This window comes from Dermochelys coriacea, chromosome 1 (genome assembly GCF_009764565.3).
Source record: "Dermochelys coriacea isolate rDerCor1 chromosome 1, rDerCor1.pri.v4, whole genome shotgun sequence".
Taxonomy (NCBI): Eukaryota; Metazoa; Chordata; order Testudines; family Dermochelyidae; genus Dermochelys; species Dermochelys coriacea.
In genome coordinates, this window is record NC_050068.2 from 314902112 (window position 1) to 314927806 (window position 25695).

Sequence of the window (25695 nt, forward strand, 5' to 3'; positions counted from 1 at the left end):
AATCAAACATGGGACCTCTTGAGCTAAATATATGAGCTTCTACTGCTTGAGCTAAAAGATGTCTCAGCCATGGCTGTAGCCCGGTCATCAATCTGTAGCTGGCCTAGCCACCACTAGAGGGTGACAGAGTGCCACTCTAACCAGGAAGGAGTTACGTTACTTTTCAACCAAAGTTCATTCATAGTGAGTAACCATGTCAAGCTTTGTTTCAGGCCTCCAGGTCATCACAGCCAGCAAAATGCAGCCAATGGATTCTGTGTGTTTAATAACGTTGCTATTGCAGCTCAGTATGCCAAAAGAAGATACGGTCTTCAGAGGTTAGTGTATATTTGTCTCTGGGGTAGGTTTTCAAAGGCACAAATGTCAGTTAGGTGCCTAACTTACATTGAAAGTCCATAGGTGTTCGGCACCAAATTTCCTTTGTGCCTTTAACAATCTTCTCCTCTGTCTGTTACTTACTATCCTCTTGACTTGGGTTGCTGTGGTTCTTCTAGTGAATATTTCTTTTTGATTCATACAGAATTCTCATTGTTGACTGGGATGTGCACCATGGACAAGGAATTCAATATGTATTTGAAGAGGATCCCAGGTTTGTAAACTTTTTTTTTTTGCATGTCAAGTTGGTTTAATTTGGTCACCTCTCTGTAGAATAAAACCCTTCTTACTTTGAAAATGGAAATTCCTACAAAATGTCTCTCATTCTTTTAGGTACTTCATTCTCTCTGAAACTGTATTTATTTATTCTCATTTGTCAAACAAAGTGAAACAAACCTTTAAACCTAATTAAAAGTAATTTCTAAGTCTACTCTAGAAAAACTGACACAATATGAGCCCTGTGACTACCTTTGTTTGCTGATAGAAAGCTCTCTCCGCACCACTATCCAAATATTCAGTGAACAGTTGGTCTAGGCAAATGTGTTCTACGCGGTTTTCTGAAAGCTACAAACTTTGAGCCCATCAGCAAAACCCCTCTTTTGAAAATTCCTTTTCTCTGGCCCTAGAGGAGTCTATGCCAGAAACTTACAGCAAAAGTGCCCTAGCTGAATTTGCAAAAAGAAAAGGAGTACTTATGGCACCTTAGAGACTAACAAATTTATTTGAGCATAAGCTTTTGTGAGCTACAGCTCACTTCATCGGATGCATTTGGTGGAAAATACAGAGGGGAGATTTCTATACACAGAGAACATGAAACAATGGGTGTTACCATAAACACTATAAAGAGAGTGATCACTGAAGGTAAAAAATCCATTACAATCTACATACCACACAGACTACGCTGACAGCTTGTGCCACACGCTCTCAAAGAAACTGCGGAACCACCTGATCAACATCCTCTACAGCAAACAGGGAAAGATTAAGAATGAGCTCTCAAAACTAGATACTCTCATAAAAAAACAACCTTCCACACAAACTTCCTCGTGGCTGGACTTTACAAAAACTAGACAAGCCATTTACAACACACACTTTGCTTCTCTACAGAAGAAAAAGGACACTAAACTATCTAAACTACTACATGCCACAAGTGGCCACAACAGTGGTTCCCTTAACCCACCCAGCAAAATTGTTAATCTATCCAACTATACTCTTAGGACAGATTCTTCTGCTGGGCTATCTCGGGGCCCCTCCTTCTGTCCCTCCACCCCCACAAACATGATACAGCTCTGTGTGACCTAGAATCCTATTTTCGACGTCTCCCAACTCAAGGAATATTTCCAACACACCTTTGAACAACATACTAACCCACAGAGACCTTCCTACCAAGACTACAAAAAGGAGGATTCTGGGTGAACTCCTCCTGAAAGTCGAAATAACAGACTGGACTTCTACATAGAATGCTTCCGCTGACGTGCACGGGCTGAAATTGTGGAAAAGCAGCATCACTTGCCCCATAACCTCAGCTGTGCAGAACACAATGCTATCCACAGCCTCAGAAACAACTCTGACATCATAATCAAAAAGGCTGACAAAGAAGGTGCTGTCGTCATCATGAATAGGTCAGAATATGAACAAGAGGCTGCTAGGCAGCTCTCCAACACCACTTTCTATAAGCCATTACCCTCTGATCCCACTGAGGGTTACCAAAAAACTATAGCATTTGCTCAAGAAACTCCCTGAAAAAGCACAAGAACAAATCTGCACTGACACACCCCTGGAACCCCAACCTGGGGTATTCTATCTGCTACCCAAGATCCATAAACCTGGGAATCCTGGTCGCCCCATCATCTCAGGCATTGGCACCCAGCCAGACAATCCTGCTGTCAATGTAGACTCCCTCCTCAGGCCCTACGCTACCAGCACTCCCAGCTATCTTTGAGACAACACTGACTTCCTGAGGAAACTACAATCCATCGGTGATCTTCCTGAAAACACCATCCTGGCCGCTATGGATGTAGAAGCCCTCTACACCCACATTTCACACAAAGATGGACTACAAGCCGTCAGGAACAGTATCCCCGATAATGTCACGGCAAACCTGGTGGCTGAACTTTGACTTTGTCCTCACCCATAACTATTTCACATTTGGGGACAACATATACCTTCAAATCAGCGGCACTGCTATGGGTACCCGCATGGCCCCACAGCAAGCCAACATTTTTATGGCTGACTTAGAACAACGCTTCCTCAGCTCTCACCCCCAATGCCCCTACTCTACTTGTGCTACATTGATGACATCTTCATCATCTGGACCCATGGAGAAGAAGCCTTTGAGGAATTCCACCAGGATTTCAACAATTTCCATCCCACCATCAACCTCAGCCTGGACCAGTACACACAAGAGATCCACTTCCTGGACACTACGGTGCTAATATGCGATGGTCACATAAACACCATCCTATATCGGAAACCTATTGACCGCTGTTCCTACCTACATGCCTCCAGCTTTCATCCAGACCACACCACATGATCCATTGTCTACAGCCAAGCTCTACGATACAACCGCATTTGCTCCAACCCCTCAGAGAGAGACAAACACCTACAAGATCTCTATCAAGCATTCCTACAACTACAATACCCACCTGCTGAAGTGAAGAAACAGATTGACAGAGCCAAAAGAGTACCCAGAAGTCACCTACTACAGGACAGGCCCAACAAAGAAAATAACAGAATGCCACTAGCCATCACCTTCAGCCCCCAACTAAAACCGCTCCAACGTATCATCAAGGATCTACAACCTATCCTGAAGGACAACCCATCACTCTCACAGATCTTGGGAGACAGGCCAGTCCTTGCTTACAGACAGCCCCCCAATCTGAAGCAAATACTCACCAGCAACCACACACCACACAACAGAACCACTAACCCAGGAACCTATCCTTGCAACAAAGCCCATTGCCAACTGTGCCCACATATCTATTCAGGGGATACCATCATAGGGCACAATCACATCAGCCACAATATCAGAGGCTCGTTCACCTGCACATCTGCCAATGTGATATATGCCATCATGTGCCAGCAATGCCCCTCTGCCATGTGCATTGGTCAAACTGGACAGTCTCTATGTAAAAGAATAAATGGACACAAATCAGACGTCAAGAATTATAACATTCAAAAACCAGTTGGAGAACACTTCTGTCTCTCTCCTCACTCGATTACATACCTAAAGGTGGCAATACTTCAACAAAAAGACTTCAGAAACAGATTCCAACGAGAGACTGCTGAATTGGAATTTAATTTGCAAACTGGATACAATTAACTTAGTTTTACTTTGTGTAACGACCCATCCACTCCCAGTCTCTATGCAAGACTATTTCCCCATGTTTATCCCCCACCCCCCAATGTTCCTCAGACGTTCTTGTCAACTGCTGGAAATGGCCCACCTTGATTACCACTACAAAAAGCTCCCTCTCCCTCCTGCCCCCCCCAGCCGCTCTCCTGCTGGTAATAGTTCACCTTAAGTGATCACTCTCTTTACAGTGTGTATGGTAACACCCATTGTTTCATGTTCTCTGTGTATATAAATCTCCCCACTGAATTTTCCACTGAATGCATTCGATGAAGTGAGCTGTAGCTCACGAAAGTTTATGCTCTAATAAATTTGTTAGTCTCTAAGGTGCCACAAGTACTCCTTTTCTTTTTGCGAATACAGACTAACATGGCTGCTACTCTGAAACCTAGCTGAATTTGACTGTTGTGCTAGAGTATGCAGAGCTTTTCAAGTAAGTGGATGCCAGTTTGTTCAGAGATATTAGTGGAGAGAAAGATGAGGAATATTTGCTACTTAAGGCCTATTTTCATGCTTTCTGTGAAATGAGCCAGAGAGGATCAGATATGAAAAGATCCTTCATAACTTTTGTTTCAGTTGGGTTTGTTTCTTCTTTCTTGCAGTGTTCTCTATTACTCCTGGCATCGCTATGAACATCAGCAGTTCTGGCCCTTGCTCAGAGAATCTGATTATGATGCTGTTGGTCAGGGAAAAGGAAAAGGATTCAATTTAAATGTACCTTGGAATAAGGTAAATGTTGCTTGACAGCATAACAGAGGAAATTCAATAACTTTGTCATGCATTCAGGGCAATGTCGTCTTAGCAATTTTAGAAGTAATACTTTTTATGAGAAATGCATTGACTTGATTACTTGGCAGAGGTCACTCATTCTGGTGAATGGAATCTCTGCTGAGAAAATGACTTCCAGTGTGATGATTTAAACAATCTATCACCAATTCACATGTTCCTCTTCCTTTTCCTGTATGTTATTTAGTTAGACCCCAGTACAGCACAGCATTTGAGCACATGATGAAATCCATCCCTCTTCAGCAAAGAACTTAAGCACGTGCTTAAGACCCATTGAAGTTGGATGCTTGCATACTTTGCTGAATAGGGATGGATGGCTGTACTGGGGCCTTAAAAGCTACGGCTCCAGCTTTGTATTCTGTTCCTCCTGTTTAACTGTTGCCCCTGGCTTTCCCTAAAATCTTGAAGGAACTGAGACCTGGATCCACAAAGGGACTTAGGCATTGCAATGTTGAGCACTGCAATGCTTAACTTTTAGGCACCTTGAAAACCACAAAGCCTGAGTTAGGATGCTAGCCCCTTTGTACAATACTTGGGGAGAGAGAGGCACCTGAGAATGGGATCCATAAAAGCCAGCACTTTAGGTGGGCCAATGGGAGATGCTGACAAGAGGGGGATGTCCTAAGTCCCTCTGCTCTTATAGAGTTAGGCACCTAAGTCCAGCCTGCAGAGAGGCACCTGTCTCTGCTTGTGGAAACCCTTTTCTTGGAGTCAGGTGACTTCGGTGCCTAAACTATTTCTTAGGGCCTGTCTCACTCCACACAAGATGGCAGGGAAGGGAAGAGGAGGAAAGCTCCCTAATAACCTTTAGCCCTATGATTATCCCTTTTCAAATCCCTTCTCTACATCAGGTAGAGGAAGGAATTGAACCAGGGTCTCCCATATCCCAGGTGAGTGCTCCAACCACTGGGCTAAAGGTTATCGTCCTCACTGCCTATTTTGTTAGTGTTAGGCATGCTCTGAGCTTGCGTGCTGGACTTGGGTAAGATAAGCATTCCTCCATCTATCTTCTTCTCCTGGTTTGAGCATCGGGCTGGGGCTTAGCCATGAGATAGGCATCCAGATGCCTGTCTTAGGCAGCAGTGCGCATGCTTAGAGGCAGAAACTTACCTGCCTATGGGACTTTTACAGCAAAAGTTTAGGTACTGAGTGAATTTAGGTACCTGTGGGGTTAGGTGGCAGCCAGGTGGGGGTTTTGCAGATTGCAGTGGTTCCTAAAACTGGGACATAGGCATCTGTCATGGGGTTCAGGATGCAATCCAGACCAGTGAGCGGTTGTGTCACCATTTTCCCTGAAACCTTGCATGCCTTATAGTGCTTTGCTGCTGTAGCTCCCAGCCTGGGATGTTCACAACCTACAAACATGCAGCCTACAAGCATGCACGTCACACCCTGAAGTGTCTGTGCGCTAGACAGTCCTGGTTCAGCAGCTCTGACCCCAGCAGCCTGTCTATAGCCCCACTGTGTTTTCCACCAGCCTTGATTACAACTAGCAAGGTGACCCCAACACGCTCCCAATCCCAAATTTTCTCAAAGCCTGTGTGCTCTGCAATGTCCAGTCCTCACCTGGACAGTGCAGAGAAATAATACATTTCATTTGTTTCTCTAAAGACACACAAGCACATTATAGCTTATTAACTTAACTTGAGGAAATGCAACTTTCCCTTTAAACACAGCACTGAGTTGATTTATAGTAAAAAATAAAACAATTTAATTAACAACAAGACATCGGTTCAGAGATGCCAAGTAGAAGGAAGACACTTAGAAAGGGCTACAAGCAAATAAAAGTGAAAAACACACATCTAAAATTCAATCTAGCAAGGTACAAGCTTTGTTCAAGATGGTTTCTCACCTACATTCAGTTTCCAGAGACTTCAACCTCTCCTTGGTTGAAGGACCCATCTTTCTCAGCTTGCAAGAACTCTGTTCCCTTGTGTCCATCCAGTGATGGATGCTGAATATAGCTTCTATCTTTGCTTATATCTTCCAAAGTTCAATGACTTTGTTTCAAGAGGCGGGATAATCTCATGCTGTTTTCCGCTTCCTGTGGGCTTCCCACCAACCTGCATGTAAATGGGCTTCCATTGTTTTGATTCAACATGCTTAATTTACAGGAGAATAGTTTACAGGTAAATAGTTGCATTCTATCCTGTCTGGGAGGGAATCTGTTTCAACTTGTTTGGCCACAGACTTTAAAGCATAATATCATTTAAGTATCCATATTTCCTCAGATAGTGTTAGTAAATACCTTTCCCAATTATATTAATCACCAGTGTGTCATTAGCTTCCAGAAAAGACCTCTGTACACTGTATACAATATTAGTCTTATAAAACTCAGTTGATTCAGTTGCTTATCACTTGAGGTTTGCCACTCTGTGCTTATAGACCATTAAAACTTTGAAACAGATTCTTCTGAGGGTCCCCTCAAAGTAAAGTTTATTCAAGCTGTGAAGAAATCAACATGGAATCTGGTGATGAAGGAAGCTCTGTGCTCTTTTTCCCCCTCTCTTCCCCCACTTGTTAGCTTTGTTATCTAATATTTAAAAGTGGACCGTCATTGTCTTTAACTGAATACTGGGCTGGTCAGAGAATCAAATACACATTGCTTTGTGTAAGTCATTCCTGTTTACCAGCTTTCCCCCGACATACCTAATTTCAACACACTTTAGTCATAATTCTACCGTATATCCATAACTCTAAATATACACTGCATACATATATCATACAAGAATATAAATAGTCAGTGAGTTATTAATTTTTAAATTATACCTCACAAGGCATATTTTGTACAAAGATTATTACAATAGTGTGCAGGGTGTGAATACAGGCATACTTAGGATCACAGCAGCTAAAATGTTTTGAGAATCTGGCCCCTAGAAAATAAACACATTACTTTCTCAGAAAAAAGAGCTGCTTCATATCTCATGCATTGGTTTTGCAGGTTGGAATGGGAAATTCAGATTATCTAGCTGCATTTTTCCATGTGTTGCTTCCAGTGGCTTTTGAGGTAATGTTTTTGTTCTGATTTTTGAATAAAAATAATAAAAAAAGAACCTGTTACCTTTTCTAAATACTTTTTAAAGTGGTGTTTTTCTAAATATCTGTAGGTATAGGAATGCTGTATGCATTTGAAATGCAATCGGTCCATTGTTTCTACTGAAAAGAGTATCTGAATGATTGATGCCTGACTAGTGAAATATTGAAATGAGTGAGGTTTTTATTTTTACATATTCAATGTAAAAGGCTGTAATGAAAACAATACAAAGGCTAAGTCTTTACTCAGGAAAATTCTTTATTCATGTGTGTAGTCCAGTTGACAGGACTGGGCCCAGGGATTGCAAAAATGCCATATAACATATCTTTATTTTATCTTAGTTTGTTCCAGAACTTATTCTGGTCTCTTCTGGATATGATTCAGGAATTGGTGACCCGGAAGTAAGCAATTTTACAGGATTTTGCATCTTTTTTTCATTTATAATTTTATTTTAAAAGTATATTTATATTTTAAATGTCATCATTGTCCAGCTATTGATAGATATATTTCACTTTGACAAAGAATAAAACCTCATGTTTCAGGCCTTAAACTTGAACTTTTAGGAATTAGGCTGAGACGTTTATGGGTTGGTGGGGGGAGGTACAGATTTTTCCACATATTGCACATTAGTCTGAAATATCTGGTGCTGGAACCAGGATACTGGGCTACATGGACCATGGGTGAGCCACTATAGCAGTTCTTATGTTACCAGCTTTATTGACCAAGGCTTCTATTTCTTTCTAACATTTTCCTGGTTTTTAGGGTCAGATGAATGCTACTCCGGAGTGTTTTGCCCACCTTACACATTTCCTAATGCAGTTAGCTAATGGAAGGCTGTGTGCAGTTCTAGAGGTAAAGCTTTAAACGTGTCATTTTTTTGTACATTTTGGAGGGGAGAGTCTCTGTATAAGAGCCTGAAACTAGAAATAAAAAGCTCAGCAAAATAAATTCTTTACCTATGCATGTGAAACTTTTCTAGAATGTCTTTTTTGAGAACCAGGAATGCAAGAATGGTTAAGATTTTTAAGTGCTTTTGTGAGTGTGTAGAAAAACTGCATCTCTTTTTTAAACTAACATTTTGTAGTCTATACTTTTGTGGAAGAGAGAATTTATATGATGATTTTATATTCTGATTTAAAAAATATAAATATAAATAAAAAATAAAGCTTTCAATGTGCGTTCATAGTGGACATTTTTGCAAGTAAACCTTGCCCCAAAAGAGCTTTTTAAAGGCATCTGCCCAAGTACATATTTACCCAGTAATGGAGTCCTTACTGATTTCTCATTGTATTTATTAAAAAACCTCTACACGACCTACTGCCATTGAAAGCTTTCTTTTTAACTAAGAAAATATTTTATCTTTCTGAACATTTCATGGTGCATCCTTCACACTCACCCTCTCGACAGCATCCTAAAGAACTGATGGCTCTTGTGGGCATGTTGAGTTTGTAGAGATATTACTACTCACTCAAGGCATCCAAGCCTGGTTTCTTTCCTAAGACGAACCCATTTCTCATCCTCATTCTCCATGTAATTATTCCCTTTAAACCTCCTCTCTTCTCCTTGTTACAAAGTTACAGTTGCAGTCCCTTCTTTCTAGCTAAAACAGAAGCAAGCATTGTCCTCTGAGGCTAATGCCATGGCTGCTCCATAAGCAGGCTGCAGGAAACACTTTACCAGCTACCACCCAAGTACCTCACTCCTGATGGGCCACCTGGCCAGCCACATCTCATAATTTTAACAAATTCTATTTGTGATATTGCCTGGCCCTAGTTACAATCCATTAGTCTTAGCAGAGAGGCCAAGAACTGAAAGGGCATGGAAAGTAAAACACCTGGAAAAGGCTCTTGTACATCAAAATTAATGTACATTGGTCTTTTACCATTCTATACCTGTCAATGGATGAATAGGGGGTTTCAGTCTCCAGAGGTGTCAGGGTTGCAACCTTTGAGCACTAAGGTGTATATCAGAATAGATACTTGCAGATGAAAATGAGTTTAATAGAGCTCCTCACCCCCCATTCTGACCCTTTTATGTTGCGTAAGAGGGCCGGAGCAGTATAAAGGGGCCCTAAAATTCCTTGTTCCAGCTGGGTGAGGAGTCCCCTTGTGAAAGCACTCTAGGATCCTGCGAGGTGGGAGGGTCCCAGAGCTTAGGCTAAAGCCCGAGCCCAAACATCTACACTGCAATTAAACAGCCCCTTAGCCTGAGCCCTGTGAGCCTGAGGCAGGGGCCAGCTGTGCGTTTTTAATTGCAGTGTAGATGTACCTTTAGTGGCTCAGTACGGAATCTCACCCCAAGTTTCACAATTTTTTTTAATTTTTTTTTGTAAGATCATAACTGATTTCCAGTAATGCAGTCAAACCATATTATGCTCATTCGTGTCATTTCACAATGACATATTTTAACAAGTTGCTTCTAAGTGTTTTCAGACTGAAACAGAAACAGCGGACTATTTGTTTCCATAGCCCTAGCCATTAGATCCTGCTTTCCATTTAGCTAACATGCAGGCATATTTCAAAAGGTGGATGTAGAGTATTTTTAAATAAAAAAATATACTTTTCTACAAGCATGTTTTACAGATAGTTTATTTAGTATGTATTTGTTCTTTGCATTGCACAAAACATAGTTTAATTTTCCTAGGGTGGATACCATTTGAAGTCATTGTCTGAATCAGTCTGCATGACTGTAAAAACTTTGCTTAGAGACCCTCTCCCCCAGATCTCGGGAGAAATGGCGCCGTGCTTAAGGTATGGATCAAGAAATATTTTGTTTCATGCTATATGTGTCTGTTCTTATTGTTTATGGAAGACACTGATTGTACATTGAACTGGAGCTATTGGAGTGTGAGCTAGAAGTCGAGTCACATGGGCATTTCATACTATTTTTCTACTTTTATCATCAAGCCTAAAAGCGTAAAGAAAACTACCTTAACCTGTATATGGGAAACAGAACATTTCATTAAAAATGCTACAATTTCCAGAAAATAATAAAAATGCTCATTCTTTACATTTTTAATCCTGATGCTCAAAAATATTAAACAATATGATGATGATATTGATAAATGCAAATTAAGAAGTTAGGCCCCAGTTCAGAAAGATACTTAAACACGTGCCTAGCCTTAAGCACATGAATAGTTTCATCAATGGGACAGTTAAGCATGTTCTTATAATACCTTGCTGAGTCAGGGCTTTAATACGCTGCTACAATGCATTATTTTTCTGACTCTGATCACTCCCACTTCAAAGTGATCCATGTATTTCTGGTTTTGTTTTTCTTTTCTGGGATTATTTCCAATTAAGATTAAAATGTGAGTGAACTCAGGACGGGAATTTTTTTTACTATTTCTATCCTTAAGCCTCATTTCTCTATAGACATCCACCTCAGTCAAAGCTGAACTCCTAATGCCGTGACTGGCAATACCAGATGATAACAATCAGTGGGGGTGAACTATGAATGCACACAACATCTTGTCATGAATCTAGATTGTAATATCTTTGGGGCAGCGACTCTCTCTTTACTTACTGTTTGTACAACACCCAGTCAAGGGCGCTGGAGCAGGGGGGACCAGGGGCCGCATCACTTAAAAGTGGGAGGGCTGTGCCCTTCCACCTTTTTCCGACTGTAAGGGCAAGTGACGGGGAGGGGGCAGAGAGGAGCGAGCAGGAGGTGGGGCCTCGGGGGAAGAGGCAGTGTGGGGGCAAGGCCTTGGGGGAAGGGACGGTGAGAGGGCAGGGGAGAAGGGGCGACACAAGGGCAGAGGCTTACAGGGAAGAGGTGGGGCCACGGTTCAGGTGCTGGTGGCCCCCCCACTTTTAGGGACCTTCTATCACCCTTTGACCCAGCACAATAGGGCCCTGGGCCCTGGATGAGGCTTGTAGATGCTACTGTAATGTACTTGCATAGCAATAATAATATGAAAAAAAGACCTATTGCTTCCAACACAATGAAATAGCAAAGGATATATCACTATTTTCTTAGGTCCCAAAACTGTGTTGCATCTGCTCCTTGTACCTGCACAGAGCCCCACTGATTTCAAGAAGGGCTCCACAAGTATGTGCATGGATAGATGTAATTGCAGGATTGGTGTCTTAATCTGCTGAAGAAATGGAAAGATGCAAGACAATAGGTGAAATCCGGGCCTCATTGAAGTCAGTGGCAGTTTTGCCACTGACATCTTGAGGGCCAGGATTTCACTCAACATTGTACAAGTGTATACACTTCTAAGGTACCGAAAGATATGGAAAGCAATGTGTTCATGTAATGACAGGTTTCAGAGTAGCAGCCATGTTAGTCTGTATTTGCAAAAAGAAAGGAGTACTTGTGGCACCTTTAGAGACTAATAAATTTATTTGAGCATAAGCTTTGCTGTAGCTCACAAAGTCTTATGCTCAAATAAATTTGTTAGTCTCTAAGGTGCCACAAGTACTCTTGTTCATGTAATGGAACACTAAACTATATTATACTGTTCAGCCTCTAGGTTGCACTATGTGAGAAATACCTTATTCAAGCTCATCTCAGCTGTACCTGCGGGCAGAGCATTAAAGGATGATATAGTGAGCGCATCTGGTGTGTCTCTTGCTCACAAACAAGCTCTGTACCCAGTCGATAGCTGGTACAGGACTACAACACTACACATTCTCTGTGGCTGACACTTGCAAGTAATCATTCCAAGTAATATGCCCTTCTCTTTGTTTTTTCTAGAAAGACTTCAGAAACGGAGTCTTATGTTCAGCTTGGCAAGTAACCTTTCCTATATTTTCATCTGAACTGATGATGCTAATCACTTATCTTTTGTAGTGCTGTTGAGTCTATACAAAACGTGAGAGCTGCACATAAACCATACTGGAAATGTTTGATGTATGAAGGTAATTGGTCTTCTGTTTCTTTTTGCTGATGTGATTGAGAAATGTGATACATACTTGAACTCCAGAAAAGATTTATAATTAATATCCATAGGTTCAAATAACCTACCTACTTCATGGAAGTATTGTGAGGGATCACTATTTAGGGCCAAATTCTTTGCTGGTGTAATTTGGCATAGCTCATAAGAACATGGGCACGGCCATTTGGGGTCAAACCAATGGTCTATCTAGTTCAATATCCTGTCTTCCAACGGTGGCCAGTGCCAGATGCTTCAGTGGGAATGGATAAAACAGGGCAATTCTCAAGTGATGCATCCCTTGTGGTTCAGTCCCAGCATCTGGCAGTCAGAAACTTAGGGACACCCTAAGCATGGAGTTGCATCCTTGACCATCTTGGCTAATAGCCATTGATGGACCTATCCTCCATGAACTTATCTAATTCTTTTTTGAACCTTGTTATAGTTTTGGCCTTCACAACATCCTGTTTCACAGGTTGACTGTACATTGTGTGGAAAAAGTACTTTCATTTGTTTGTTTTAAACCTGATGCCTATTAATTTCATTGGATGACTCCTTATTCTTGTGTTATGTGAAGGGGTAAATAACACTCCCTTGCTCACTTTCTCCACACCAGTTATGATTTTATAGACCTCTATCATATTCCCCCTTTTCCAAGCTGAAAAATCCCAGTCTTATTAATCTCTCCTCATACGGAAGTCGTTCTATACCCCTAATCATTTTTGTTGCCCTTCTCTGTACCTTTTCCAATTCCAATATATCTTTTTTGAGATGGGGTGATCAGAACTGTATTTAGTATTCAAGGTGGAGGTGTACCTTGGATTTATATAGTGGCATTATGATATTTACTGTCTTATTAGTAAGGCTGGGAGTCTGTCATGGAAATCACGGATTCCATGACTTTCCGTGATCTCTGTGACTTCTGCAGCGGCCAGTGCTGACTTACGGGCTGCTCAAGTTGGGCAGCCCCTGGGTCAGCAGCAGCAGGGCAGGGGGCTGGGCAGTGTGTGTGGGTGCTTACCTCAGGATGGGGGGCTCCCCGGTTCCCACTGGCATGGCCCTGCAGCTCCTAGGCAGCAGAAGGACCAGAGGGCTCCATGTGCTGCCCGTGCCCATAGGCCCCTGCCCCGCAGCTCCCATTGGCTGCGGTTCCCAGCCAATGGGAGCTGCGCAGCCGGAGCTTGTGGCAGGAGCAGCGCACAAAGCCCCTATGTTTCCTCTGCCACCTAGGAGCTGCAGGGACATACGGAGCCGGGTAGTGAGCCTCTGCCAGCCCTGCCAACCATCCAACTTCCCCCAGCATCAGCGGAGGTCCTGGGCCATCTCCCCCAGCATCTGCGGCCCCCTGCCCAAGTTTTAGTTAGGGATATATAGTACAAGTCATGGACAGGTCATGGGCTGTGAATTTTTGTTTCTGCCCGTGACCTGTCCATGACTTTTTCACTAGAAATACCCAGGACTAAAACGTAGCCTTACTTATTAGCTATCCCTTTCCTAATGGTTCCTAACCTTCTGTTAGCCTTTTTGACTGTTGCTGCACATTGAGTGGATGTTTTCAGAGAACTATCCATAATGACTCCAAGATCTCTTTCTTGAGTGATAACATCAAATTTAGATCATATCATTTTGGGATTAGTTGGGATTATGTTGTCAAATGTGCATTACTTTTTATTTATCAACATTTGAATTTCATCTGCCATTTTGTTGCTCAGTCACCCAGTTTTGTTAGATCTCTTTGTAATGCTTCTCAGTCAGCTTTGGACTTACAAAATTACTCAAGATAATTAAGTTATCATCTGCACGCTTTGTCACCTCACTGTTTACCCCTGTTTCAAATAATTTATGAATATGTTGAACATTTATGAATATGTCCCAGTACAGATCCCTGGGGGATACCACTATTTACCTCTCTCTATTCTGAAAACTGACCATTTATTCCTTGCCAGAGTTTCTGCTCCTTTCTATTTTTTGCTTTTAACCACCATTTTTACTCTGTTTTTTAGCCATGGTGGCACTTTTTGGTCATCTTACTATTTTTTTAAAATTTGGGGTATACATTTAATTTGAGCCTCTATTACGGTGTTTTTTAAAGTTTACCTGCAGCTTGCAGTCATTTCACTCTTGTAACTGTTCCTTTTAATTTCCTCATTTTTGTGTAGTTCCCCTTTCTGAAGTTATATGTTACTGTGGTGGGCTTCTCTGGTATTTCCCCCCACCCTGAAGGATGTTTAGTTTAATTATATTATGGTTACTATTACCAAGTGGTTCAGCTATATTCACCTCTTGCAACAGATCCTGTGCCCCGCTTAGGACTAAATCAAGAATTGCCTCTCCCCTTGTGGGTTCCAGGGCTAGGTGCTCCAAGAAGGTATCTAGAAACTTCATCTCTGCATCCTGTCCTGTATCTAGTCAATATGGGGATAATTGAAATCCACCATTATTATTGAGTTTTCTATTTTTATAGCTCCACGGATTTACTTACTCCAGCTGAAAATCTGGTCCTCAGTGCCTCAAAAATGCTGTGACATCCTTGGTTGGAAGTGCTAATATGTACGACAGGATGCACAATCAGTATTTGGTCCCCAGTGAGCAAAGGGTTAACCTTTGCTCAGCTTCCTCCTCCCTTTGTATGCTTGCTCAGATTGGCTGCTTGAGAGACAGAGGGGCAGAGGATGCTTTTGTGAGGGTTTGGCACCAGTGTCATAAATCTGGGTTAAATCTCATGCTGAGGAGTATTGTGTGTTCTTTTTCTGTTTGTTAATTTATTTTGCTTTCTTCTTACAACTACTAGTGATATTCTTTGAGACACAAACCTTGCTAACTGCAACGGGTTTTCTTTCTGCTGAATCATTCCACCAATTCAGAGTATAAAAGCGGTACATGTTCTGAAAAATATTCCTTCCATGTTGTTTATTTTGTTCCTTCTACTGTGGTCCATCCCAGCTAATGGTACACATTGTAGGCTTTTTCAAATTGAGATTATTGGGTAAAAGCATCATATTTAGGATTCTAATCTCTTGAGATTTACAGATATTCCAGTAATGTTTATGGCTTTTATTCAAGGATGAGTATACCTTTAGGCCCCAATCCTGCAAACACTTACACATGTGCATAACTTTATGTACATGAAGAAAAGGAGTACTTGTGGCACCTTAGAGACTAACAAATTTATTAGAGCATAAGCTTTCGTGAGCTACAGCTCACTTCATCGGATACATTTGGTGGAAAAAACAGAGGAGAGATTTATATACACACACACACAGAACATGAAACAATGGGTTTATCATACACACTGTAAGGAGATTTCAGAGTAGCAGCCGTGTTAGTCTGTATTCGCAAAAAGAAAAGGAGTACTTGTGGCACCTTAGAGACTAACAAATTTATTAGAGCATAAGCTTTCGTGAGCTACAGCTCACTTCATCGGATGCCAATGCATAGGCATCCGATGAAGTGAGCTGTAGCTCACGAAAGCTTATGCTCTAATAAATTTGTTAGTCTCTAAGGTGCCACAAGTACTCCTTTTCTTTTTACTGTAAGGAGAGTGATCACTTAAGATAAGCCATCACCAACAGCAGGGGGGGGAAGGAGGAAAACCTTTCATGGTGACAAGCAGGTAGGCTAATTCCAGCAGTTAACAAGAACACCATACAAAGCAAAGCTGCAGCGATTAGCAAAAGATCTTCTAAAGCAGTTCCAAGTAAAGAATATCAGAGGAACAGTGGGGGGTGGGGTGGGAGGGAGAAATACCATGGGGAAATAGTTTTACTTTGTGTAATGACTCATCCATTCCCAGTCTCTATTCAAGCCTAAGTTAATTGTATCCAGTTTGCAAATTAATTCCAATTCAGCGGTCTCTCGTTGGAGTCTGTTTTTGAAGCTTTTTTGTTGAAGTATAGCCGCTCTTAGGTCTGTGATCGAGTGACCAGAGAGATTGAAGTGTTCTCCAACTGGTTTTTGAATGTTAAAATTCTTGACATCTGACTTGTGTCCATTCATTCTTTTACGTAGAGACTGTCCAGTTTGGCCAATGTACATGGCAGAGGGGCATTGCTGGCACATGATGGCATATATCACATTGGTAGATGCACAGGTGAACGAGCCTCTGATAGTGTGGCTGATGTGATGTGATGTGGCTGGGAATGGATGAGTCATTACACAAAGTAAAACTATTTCCCCATGGTATTTCTCCCCCCCACCCCACCCCCCACTGTTCCTCTGATATTCTTGTTAACTGCTGGAATTAGCTACCTTGCTTGTCACCATGAAAGGTTTTCCTCCTTCCCCCCCCTGCTGCTGGTGATGGCTTATCTTAAGTGATCACTCTCCTTACAATGTGTATGATAAACCCATTCTTTCATGTTCTCTGTGTGTGTGTATATAAATCTCTCCTCTGTTTTTTCCACCAAATGCATCCAATGAAGTGAGCTGTAGCTCACGAAAGCTTATGCTCTAATAAATTTGTTAGTCTCTAAGGTGCCACAAGTACTCCTTTTCTTTTTGCGAATACAGACTAACACGGCTGCTACTCTGAAACCTGTCTTTATGTACATGAGTTGTTCTGATGAACTCAGTGCAATTAATTCAGTTAAGCACCTGCAGGATTGGGGCCTCAAAGAATACAGAACAATTTATTTTACACTGTAAATAAAACTTTTAGAAACAGCTTTATTTGCTTGTCTTTCATATTAACCAAAGGAAGGTTGAAGCCATATTATTATGAAAACAAGAATGCCAAATATTACTTCTGAAAATTACATATTTCTTTGTAGCATAAATATGTTGAAATCGGCACCTAAAAATATATATTTGCACCAGCCAGGCAAATGCACGCCTCTGTGGTAAATAAATGCAATTACTGTACATGTTAATATATAACATTTTTAGTGCCTAGGAATTACACTTGTGTTTTATACTTATGAAACCAAAAAATGCATTTTTTTTTCTAGAAGCAACTCCTTTACACAATCTCATTACCAAGTCACAACAGATGATGGAGGCTGAGCTAATTCAAACTAGTACACATCCCACAGCAAAGCAAGAGGTTGGGAAGACTAACAGTGATGAAGCTATCAAAACAGACAGGTTTTTGGAATCACACATGAAAAAAATTCTCTTTCCAGTGCCTCCTGTTAAAACAGCAGCAGCAATTGTCTCTAAAGCTGATGCACATTTTCTACCAATATCTGTTCAAGTGGAGATGGAAATGAATGCACAAGAACTGAAAACTCTTTTCAGGTTGATCTTATTTATGTGGCTGTCAACTTAATGTTGCGGAGTGGGCATGGTATAGTGATTTGACCACTGGACTGGAAACCAGTGACTCTTGTCTTCTAATCCTAGTTCTCTGATACTAACTTTCTCTTTGGCCTTGGCCTTCCTTAACCTCTGCCTCAGTTTCTCTATCTGCAAAATGGGGTAAATGATATATATCTCCCATGTCAGCAAAGCTCTTTGTAGAGCTTGTCAGAACATTTGTGACTAAAAGTAATTTAATCAAATATACTGTTTTGTTTTGTTTTTTCAAAACTATAAAACATTTTGCAGAAACATACCGATTTCAATAAAGTTTGCAGAAGGAAGTTTTCTGAGGGCCAGGGCTCTCTGTTCACTTCTGACCAGAGAGAGGTAGAGGGGGACCTGAATTGAAAACCTGAGCTTTTCAATCCATAAACAACTGTTTCAACACAATTCTGTTTTGGAAAGTGTCCCATAGGGTTTTGTGAAGTGAAAACAAACTTCAAGATCTCAAAAATTGTCATGAAACAAAATTGTCATCCTCTGACCACCTCTAGTTCTTTGAGGACAAATGTGCAGCACTTACAAAATGCTTTAGAAACATTTATTAATTAACAATACTACTGAAAAGCACCCTATAACTATACTATTTAGAATATAACAGATTATTATTCATAACCCAATTTTTAATTAGTTTTAAAAAACTTATTTTACAGTGCATTTGATGCAGAACTTGTGAAGGAAGAGAGAGCTTTACTCTCTCTTCAGAATGTGGTGGCTGTCCTAGATAAAATACTAAAGAAGGAGGTAATATTAACTGCCTAGATTGTTTTCTGTTTCTTCTGCTCTTTGATTGTTTGTTTTTTTTAGTGTTAGCTCAGTATTAGTTATGTCTTTTCCTATCCTGCTAGTCTCCGTCAGATTGTATCTGTGTTAAAATTGTGACTACTTGCTAGAGTAAATGGGAAAGATGAGAGAAAATATATATGAACAGCAGCTTACTTCAGTAATTTTTTTTTATTGTGTTTGATCAAGATTGTGCCCTGCCTTTATGTGAGGGAGCAAGAATCCCCCAGATCATTGCTTTGACTCTTAAGGGAGTGCAGAGGGCTGTGCACTTGATGCTTCTTGCAAAACTGGGAGGGGAGAAGGTAGAGCCATGGCGATGCAAATGGAGTATGTTGCACCCCATAAAGGAGCGTCTCAAATAATTCCTTCCCCAGTCCACATTGGGAGTAATTTTGCCTTTTGGTCCTACCATTAGGGCAGTGCAGTTACGCATCCTCCCATATTATGGATTGCATGTTAAATGTACAATTTAGCCCTTTTATTATTATTTCTGTTGATGTCTGAATAACAGTTTACTCAGAACTGAGCTTTTCTCTATGTTTAACTCTCCAGCGAAGCAATAATCCTCTTTGTTTTGTTTAAAACATCCCAATGTATTGCCATGAAAATTAATGTGATACCCCAAATTCAGTGTGATGATTTCACTGCAGGATCAGGAACTAAGGAAAGATGGGCTTTGAAGTATCAAGACTATATTTAAACACAACTGTCATCAATAATTAGCAGAAGTGACCAGAAGAATTACAAATAACAAGCAAAACATAAATGAGTTTGTATTTTGTCATTGTATAGTTGCAAACTTTCTCTCTGAATGAACATCTCATTCTAAAGTGTAGTACTTGTCAGAAAAGTAACTATGTCAAAATGACTCCTTCATACTCGACAGGTCTGCTTCCTGCTATTGATATTTAGAGTCATATTTGCAGACGTTGTGGCAAAAGCAAGGTTTTTTTTTTATGTCTGCTAACATTACCAACCCCATGCAGCTCTGGGAGAGGGAGCTGGATTGTACAACAGTCAAGAGAATTAATAACTAAATTGCAACCTTTTTATTGTTCAAAATCCAAAAAGTTCCCATTTTGACTTTCAGATTCTAGGCTGAGCTTCCCGTGCTGGGAATTGGGAAATCCTTGTTTTACTCCATATTTATGTAGCATCTGAAGACATGACACAGACATTAGCTAATTTAATCTTTGCAGGGGGTAGGTATTGTACAGATAGGGAGATGGGAAGGTGAAGTGACTTGGCCAAGATCACAATGACAGTGACGGTTAGAACTCAGCACAGCCTGATTCCCAGTCCAGTATTTGTTCCTCTTGAGCAGTGCCTACTTGTAAACTGAACAAATTGATCTGTAAGTCATTTAGTGACAATAAACATGGAATCCCATGGTGCCATTTTTACAGAGTCACTTTTCAGCATAGAACAACACTTTTAAATAAGTTGCCAAACAGAGCAACTATGTAGCATAACAACCAAACACATCCTCTTTGCAGGTAGTGGGCCACGAGGACTTTTACCAATCTTGTTAGGCTACATCATTAATGTTCCTTTCGCACAGCTGTAGCTTTGTTTGCATTTATATATACTATATAGACAAAAACAGGTTCAACTGGTACAAATTAAAAAACGGTATGATATAGGATTTATTAGGATTTATTAATGCAAATTTTTATTTTTAGGTGTGCAATGGAATTGCAGAATCATCTCTGGCTTCTGTTTCTATGACCTTTGCACTAAAACACTGCTTTGATTTTGGATTACAAAGGTGAGCTATGCTCATTGGATATGGTACTCGCTTATAAAATTTGAAAATGTGATGCGAGTTCATAAACTACAATGGGCTGCCTTAAAAACATTCAGTTTGCCTCTGTAATGAAACATCACCTCAATATGTGTAACATTGCTTATACTAAATATAGGCAATCCTGTAAATGTGACCATAAAGCTATCTAGTTACCAAAGGCAAAACTCAACATTAAGAGTTATTGTTAAATAATAGTTTTTCTAACTCTGTTTTTTGATTGCTTAAGTCCCCATTATTTTTATCAGCCTGTTGTTTTCTTTGTTTTTTGTCCTGAACTGCCATGAACCCGTATGCTATCCCATTGTTTTTATATTGCTAATAGGTCAAATTCAGAGAAGACCCACGGTTGTTTATAATTTTTTCTGGATTGAATTCTCTTCCACACATGTAAACCCCTTAGCCAAATGGCCACATTTTCAGATTTTCTCTTGTACTGATTACTTAATTGCACTGCATGTTTTTAAAAGAAACTTATAAATGAAAGGTTTTGTGTGTGTTTTTTTTATATGTGTGTGTGTGTGTGTGTGTGTGTGTGTGTGTGTGTGTGTATATATGTATGTATATATACACACACCCACACACACATATAATTTATTCTTTGTGTTCTGTAGAGTGCTCTGCATAGTTGTTGGAGACATGGATCTTGAACTCGATTTAGATGATGGGTAAGACTTTCCATTCATTTCAGGTGATTAAATCCCAGAGGATCATTTATAAATGATTCTACGTGCACATATGTCTGAGGAAACTTGCATTAAATGACTACCCAAACGCCCAACAAACATGAGTTGTTTAATGGAGTTGATACCTAATAAAGTTGGGGCAGAATTGTACTCAGTATGTTTAGGTATATTTTGGGATGGCCTCTAAAGACAGAAGGTTGTCTTATAAGGGTTGTCTCAGGTAGGTTTGTTGTAGGTTTAAAGTATAATCCTTTTCGATATTACTGAAAATTGAGATTGAAATGACAGACTATTTAAAAAAAGGGATCTAAAAAAGAGCAATATGTGATAAAATGTATTGCTGTTAATCACAGATGCTTCATTTTAAGTCACTAAGAGCCCAGCACAGGTGAATGTGATGGTGGGGAGAAGGCACAAAATATCTTCTGCCTTCACATTCATGTGCCCGCTACAGAGGCGCCAGATACGTTCCCAGTCATTGTCTGAGGTAATGCAAGCTCCAGGCTAGAACAACAGTGAAACCAGCCTCAACTAAGGGTCAGACCATGGTCATACCCTCTTGAACAGCCAATAGAACTGGCAGCATGATTAGGAACTGTATGATGCATGCTGTAAAAGGGTTAGCGGGGGGTCATCTTGCCCAAGCTCATCTAGAACCCTAGACTCAGTGGGTCTCTATGTTGTTCTCTAGATCTGTATTGGGAGAGGAAGAAGCAGGACTGGGCAGATAGCAAGGAGAGGGCATGCATACATCATTTCCCACCCAACTCTGCAGTTTATCTATAAAATGGCTATATTATCTTTTCCATAGGGGTCTCTCCATAGCTAGGACCCCTCATTGAGGGGGTTCTCTAGCCAGCCATGGGGAATGGAAAGCTACCAGGGGCACAGAACGGCTGCAGAGACACAAGACCTCCCTGATGCTGGCCTCAGTCCACAACTGTTCCTCCAGGATCCATGTGGGTCACAGGGGACACAAGATTTCCTCCATTTGAGTCATCTCCAACGGGTGTTACCATGGGGGCTGGAGGCTTTCTTGGCAATCCCAGCAGAGCAATGGCTCAGATTCTCAAAGGTGTTTAGACTTCCACTGAAATCAATGGTTGAAATTCAGTTGATTTCAGCGGAAGCTAGGAACCTAAGTATCTTTGAGGATCTGGGCTAATATGACTACACATGCTCATCACAGAACTGTGCCTTGAAGACACAGTCTATTCCAAAATATATACAAAATACCATGTAGGACTTGAATTTGCTAAATGATATCAAACTATCTCAGTATTAGAACCTAACATGGAAGGCAAGCTTCTTGTTATTTGTACCGATGTAGGCATATTGTGTGTGTACAGCACCTAGCACAATGAGGTCCTAATTAATAATAATGCTGTGTAGAGGTTTGTGGGGCAAGCCAATTGTGACATTAGACTCAAACGTTACATGATCTTGATGGTTCCCCTCGCCCACCCACTCCTGTAATAGATCCCTAACCTCTGGCTGAGTTATTGAAGTCCTCAAATCAGAGTTTAAAGACTTCAAAATTACAGAGAATTCACTATTTACACTAGTTTAAACCTGCAAGTGACCCATGCCCCATGCTGCAGAGGAAGGCGAAATACCCCCAGGGTCTCTGCCAATCTGACCTAGGGGAAAATTCCTTCCTGACCCCAAATATGGCAATCAATTAGTCTTTGAGCATATGGACAAGACCCACCAGGCAGATCCCTGGGAAAGAATTCTCTGTAGTAACTCAGAGCCCTTCCCATCTAGTGTCCTGTCTCTGGCCATTGGGGATTTTTGCTACTGGCAGTCACCAATGGGCCACATGCCATCACAGGCAGTCCCATCATGTCATCTCTTCCATACATTTATCAAGCTCAGTCTTGAAGCCAGTTTGGTTTTTTGCCCCACTGCTCCCCTTGGAAGACTGTTCCACAACTTCTCTCCTCTGATGGTTAGAAACCTTTGCCTAATTTTGAGCCTAAACTTATTGATCAGTTTCTATGCATTTGTTCTTATGTCAACATTGGGGCTTAACTTAAATAATTCTTCCCCCTCCCTGATATTTATAACCTCTGATGTATTTATAGAGAGCAATCAAATCTCCCCCTAGCCTTCTTTTGGTTAGGCTAAACAAGCCATGCTCTTTGAGTCTCCTCTTATAAGGTAGGTTTTCCATTCCTTATTATCCTAGTAGCCCTTCTCTGTACCTGTTTCAATTTGAATTCATCTTTCTTAAACCCTGGAGACCTGAATTGCACAAAGTATTCCAGATGAAGTCTCAACAGTGCCTTATACATCTCTACCCTGATATAACATGGTCCTCGGGAGACAAAAAAAATCTCACCATGTTATAGGTGAGACTGCGTTATATTGAACTTGCTTTGGCCCCCCCCGTTCTTTGTTCCCTGTCCCCTGACTGCTCTGACCCCTCTCCACACCCCCAGCCCTATGACAGGCACTCACTGGCGGAAAGCGGAGCAACACGGCCCCAGCCTGCTCCAGTCCGCCACCTCCCAGCCACAGCGCTCCGCTTCCCGCCATCGGTGAGTACAGGGGGTGTCTTTCCCCAACCTCCCCTCGCTCACCGGTGGTGGGAAGCGTTGGGGGAAGGATCCCCCCCACACTCACCAGCGGCAGGAAGTGGAGCACCGCGGCTGGGAGCTGGTGGAGTAGAGCAGGCTGGGGTCGGGCTGCTCCACTTCCAACCGCTGGTGAGTGTGGGGGGGATCCTTCCCCCAAACCCCCTCCCCTGAGCGACATGGCTGGGGCCGGGGTGAGGGAAGCGGAGTGGGCTGCTCCCGGCCCCCCGCTAATCCCCCGGGCCACTCTGGGACTGTGGGGCCCCCAAAAGTGCCCCTCCACAGCCCCCGCCTCCCAGACCCTGAGGGGTGGGGAGGAGCCCCTGATCACCCCCGAAACCCTCTGCCCTTTATCCAACCCCTCGGCCCCGGCCCAGCCCCCTTAACATGTTGCTCAGAGCAGCATGTCAGAGCTTTACCGCGTTGTATGCAAACCCCCGTTATATCGGGTCGCGTTATATCAGGTTAGAGGTGTATAATGATACTAACACTTCCATGCTTCTACTGGAAATACCTCACCTGATGCATCCTAGGACTGCATTAGCTTTTTTCACAGCCACATCAAACTCATGGTTCGTAGTCATCCTGTGATCAACCAATACATCCAGGTCTTTCTCCTCCTCTGTCACTTCCAACTGGTAAGTCCCCAGCTTATAGCAAAAATTCTTGTTGTTAGTCCCTAAATACATGATCTTGCACTTTGCACTATTCAATTTCATCCTGTTTCTATTACTCCTGTTTACAAGTTCATCCAGATCTTCTTTTAGGATATTCTGGTCCTCCTCCATATTGGCAATATCTCCCAACTTTGTGTCATCCACAAATCTTATTAGCTCACAATCACTTTTTGTGCCAAGGTCAGTCATAAAAAGATTAAATAAGATTGGTCCCAAAACCAATCCCTGAGGAACTCCACTAGTAACCTCCCTCAAGCCTGACAGTTCACTTGTCAATATGAACTGTGTTGTAGTCCCCCCCTTAAACCAGTTCCTTATCTACTTTTCAATGCTCCATATGAATTCCCATCTTCTCCAATTTAACTAATAATTTCTCATGTGGAACTGTATCAAATGCCTTACTGAAATCCAGGTAGATTAGATCTACTGCATTTCCTTTGTCTAAAAAAACCAGTTATCTTTTCGAAGAAGGAGATCTGGTTGGTCTGGCACAATCCACCTTTTGTAAAACTATAATGTATTTTATCCCAGTTACCGTTCACCTCTGTCCTTAATTACTTTCTCTTTCAAAATTTGTTCCAAAGACTTTGCATACAATTAAGGTCAAACTAACAGGTCTGTAGTATCCAGGATCACTTCCCCCCCTTTCTTAAAAATAGGAACTATATTAGCAATTCTCTAGTCTAAGGTACAACCCCCGAGTTTACAGATTCATTAAAAATCCTTGTTATTGGACTTGCAGTTTCATGTGCCAGCTCCTTTGATATTCTTGGATGGAGATTATCCATGCTCCCCGATTTAGTCCCATTAAGATGTATGAGTTTTGACTTCCACCTCGGATGCTGTAATTTCTTCCTCCATATCCTCATTGCCATTAGCCACTCTGCCACTACCCCTAAGCTCTTCATTACCCTTATTAAAAACTGAGGGAAACTATTTGTTTAGGTGTTGGGCTACGCCTAGATAATATTTACTCTCCATCCCCATCCTCAGTGTTTAGCAGTCCCACTTCTACTTTCCTTCTTTTCTTCTTATTTATATGGCTATAGAACCTTTTACTGTTGTTTTTTTATTTCCTTTGCAAGATCCAACTCTGGTTGGCTTTTGGGAGTTCTCACTTTATCCCTACACTTTCTTATCTCCAAGAGGCTAGCTTTCCTTTCTGATCCCTCCCTTCTTCCATTCCTTGTAGGCTTTTCCGCTTTCTCTTAATCACCTGTTTTGAAATGCTTGCTCATCCAGCTTGCTCTGCCACTCTTCCCTACAAATGTTTTCCCCTTGCTAGGGATGCAGGCTTCAGATAGTTTCTGCAACTATGACTTAAAGTAATTCCAAGCCTCCTTCATCTTCAGATCCTTGAGTTCTTCAGTTCAGTCCATCTCCCTCACTAATTCCCTTAATTGTTGAAAGTTAGTTCTTGAAATCAAGGGCCCTTGTTG

At 41.4% G+C, this 25695-nt stretch overlaps 1 protein-coding gene and 1 long non-coding RNA gene across 5 annotated transcripts in view; one reads left to right on the top strand and one right to left on the bottom strand.

The window, feature by feature from the left end:
* HDAC10 (histone deacetylase 10) overlaps nt 1-25695 on the top strand; it is a 38262-nt gene that overhangs the window by 5319 nt on the left and 7248 nt on the right. For 3 of the 4 annotated variants that reach the window (XM_038386682.2, XM_043495929.1, XM_043495932.1), the window contains 12 exons: nt 213-317; nt 521-589; nt 4327-4453; nt 7452-7517; nt 7886-7945; nt 8307-8396; nt 10188-10294; nt 12345-12412; nt 17373-17661; nt 18378-18468; nt 20193-20278; nt 20929-20982. In XM_038386682.2, coding sequence (XP_038242610.1) covers nt 213-317; nt 521-589; nt 4327-4453; nt 7452-7517; nt 7886-7945; nt 8307-8396; nt 10188-10294; nt 12345-12412; nt 17373-17661; nt 18378-18468; nt 20193-20278; nt 20929-20982 — 1212 coding nt within the window. The remainder of the gene's footprint in view (nt 1-212; nt 318-520; nt 590-4326; nt 4454-7451; nt 7518-7885; nt 7946-8306; nt 8397-10187; nt 10295-12344; nt 12413-17372; nt 17662-18377; nt 18469-20192; nt 20279-20928; nt 20983-25695) is intronic. The other variant, XM_043495926.1, reaches the window with a different exon arrangement.
* LOC122456517 lies at nt 477-4665 on the bottom strand. The gene is made up of 2 exons (XR_006275442.1): nt 4113-4665; nt 477-1036 (listed from the first exon to the last, which is right to left on the bottom strand). It is a non-coding gene; the product is annotated as an uncharacterized LOC122456517 (long non-coding RNA).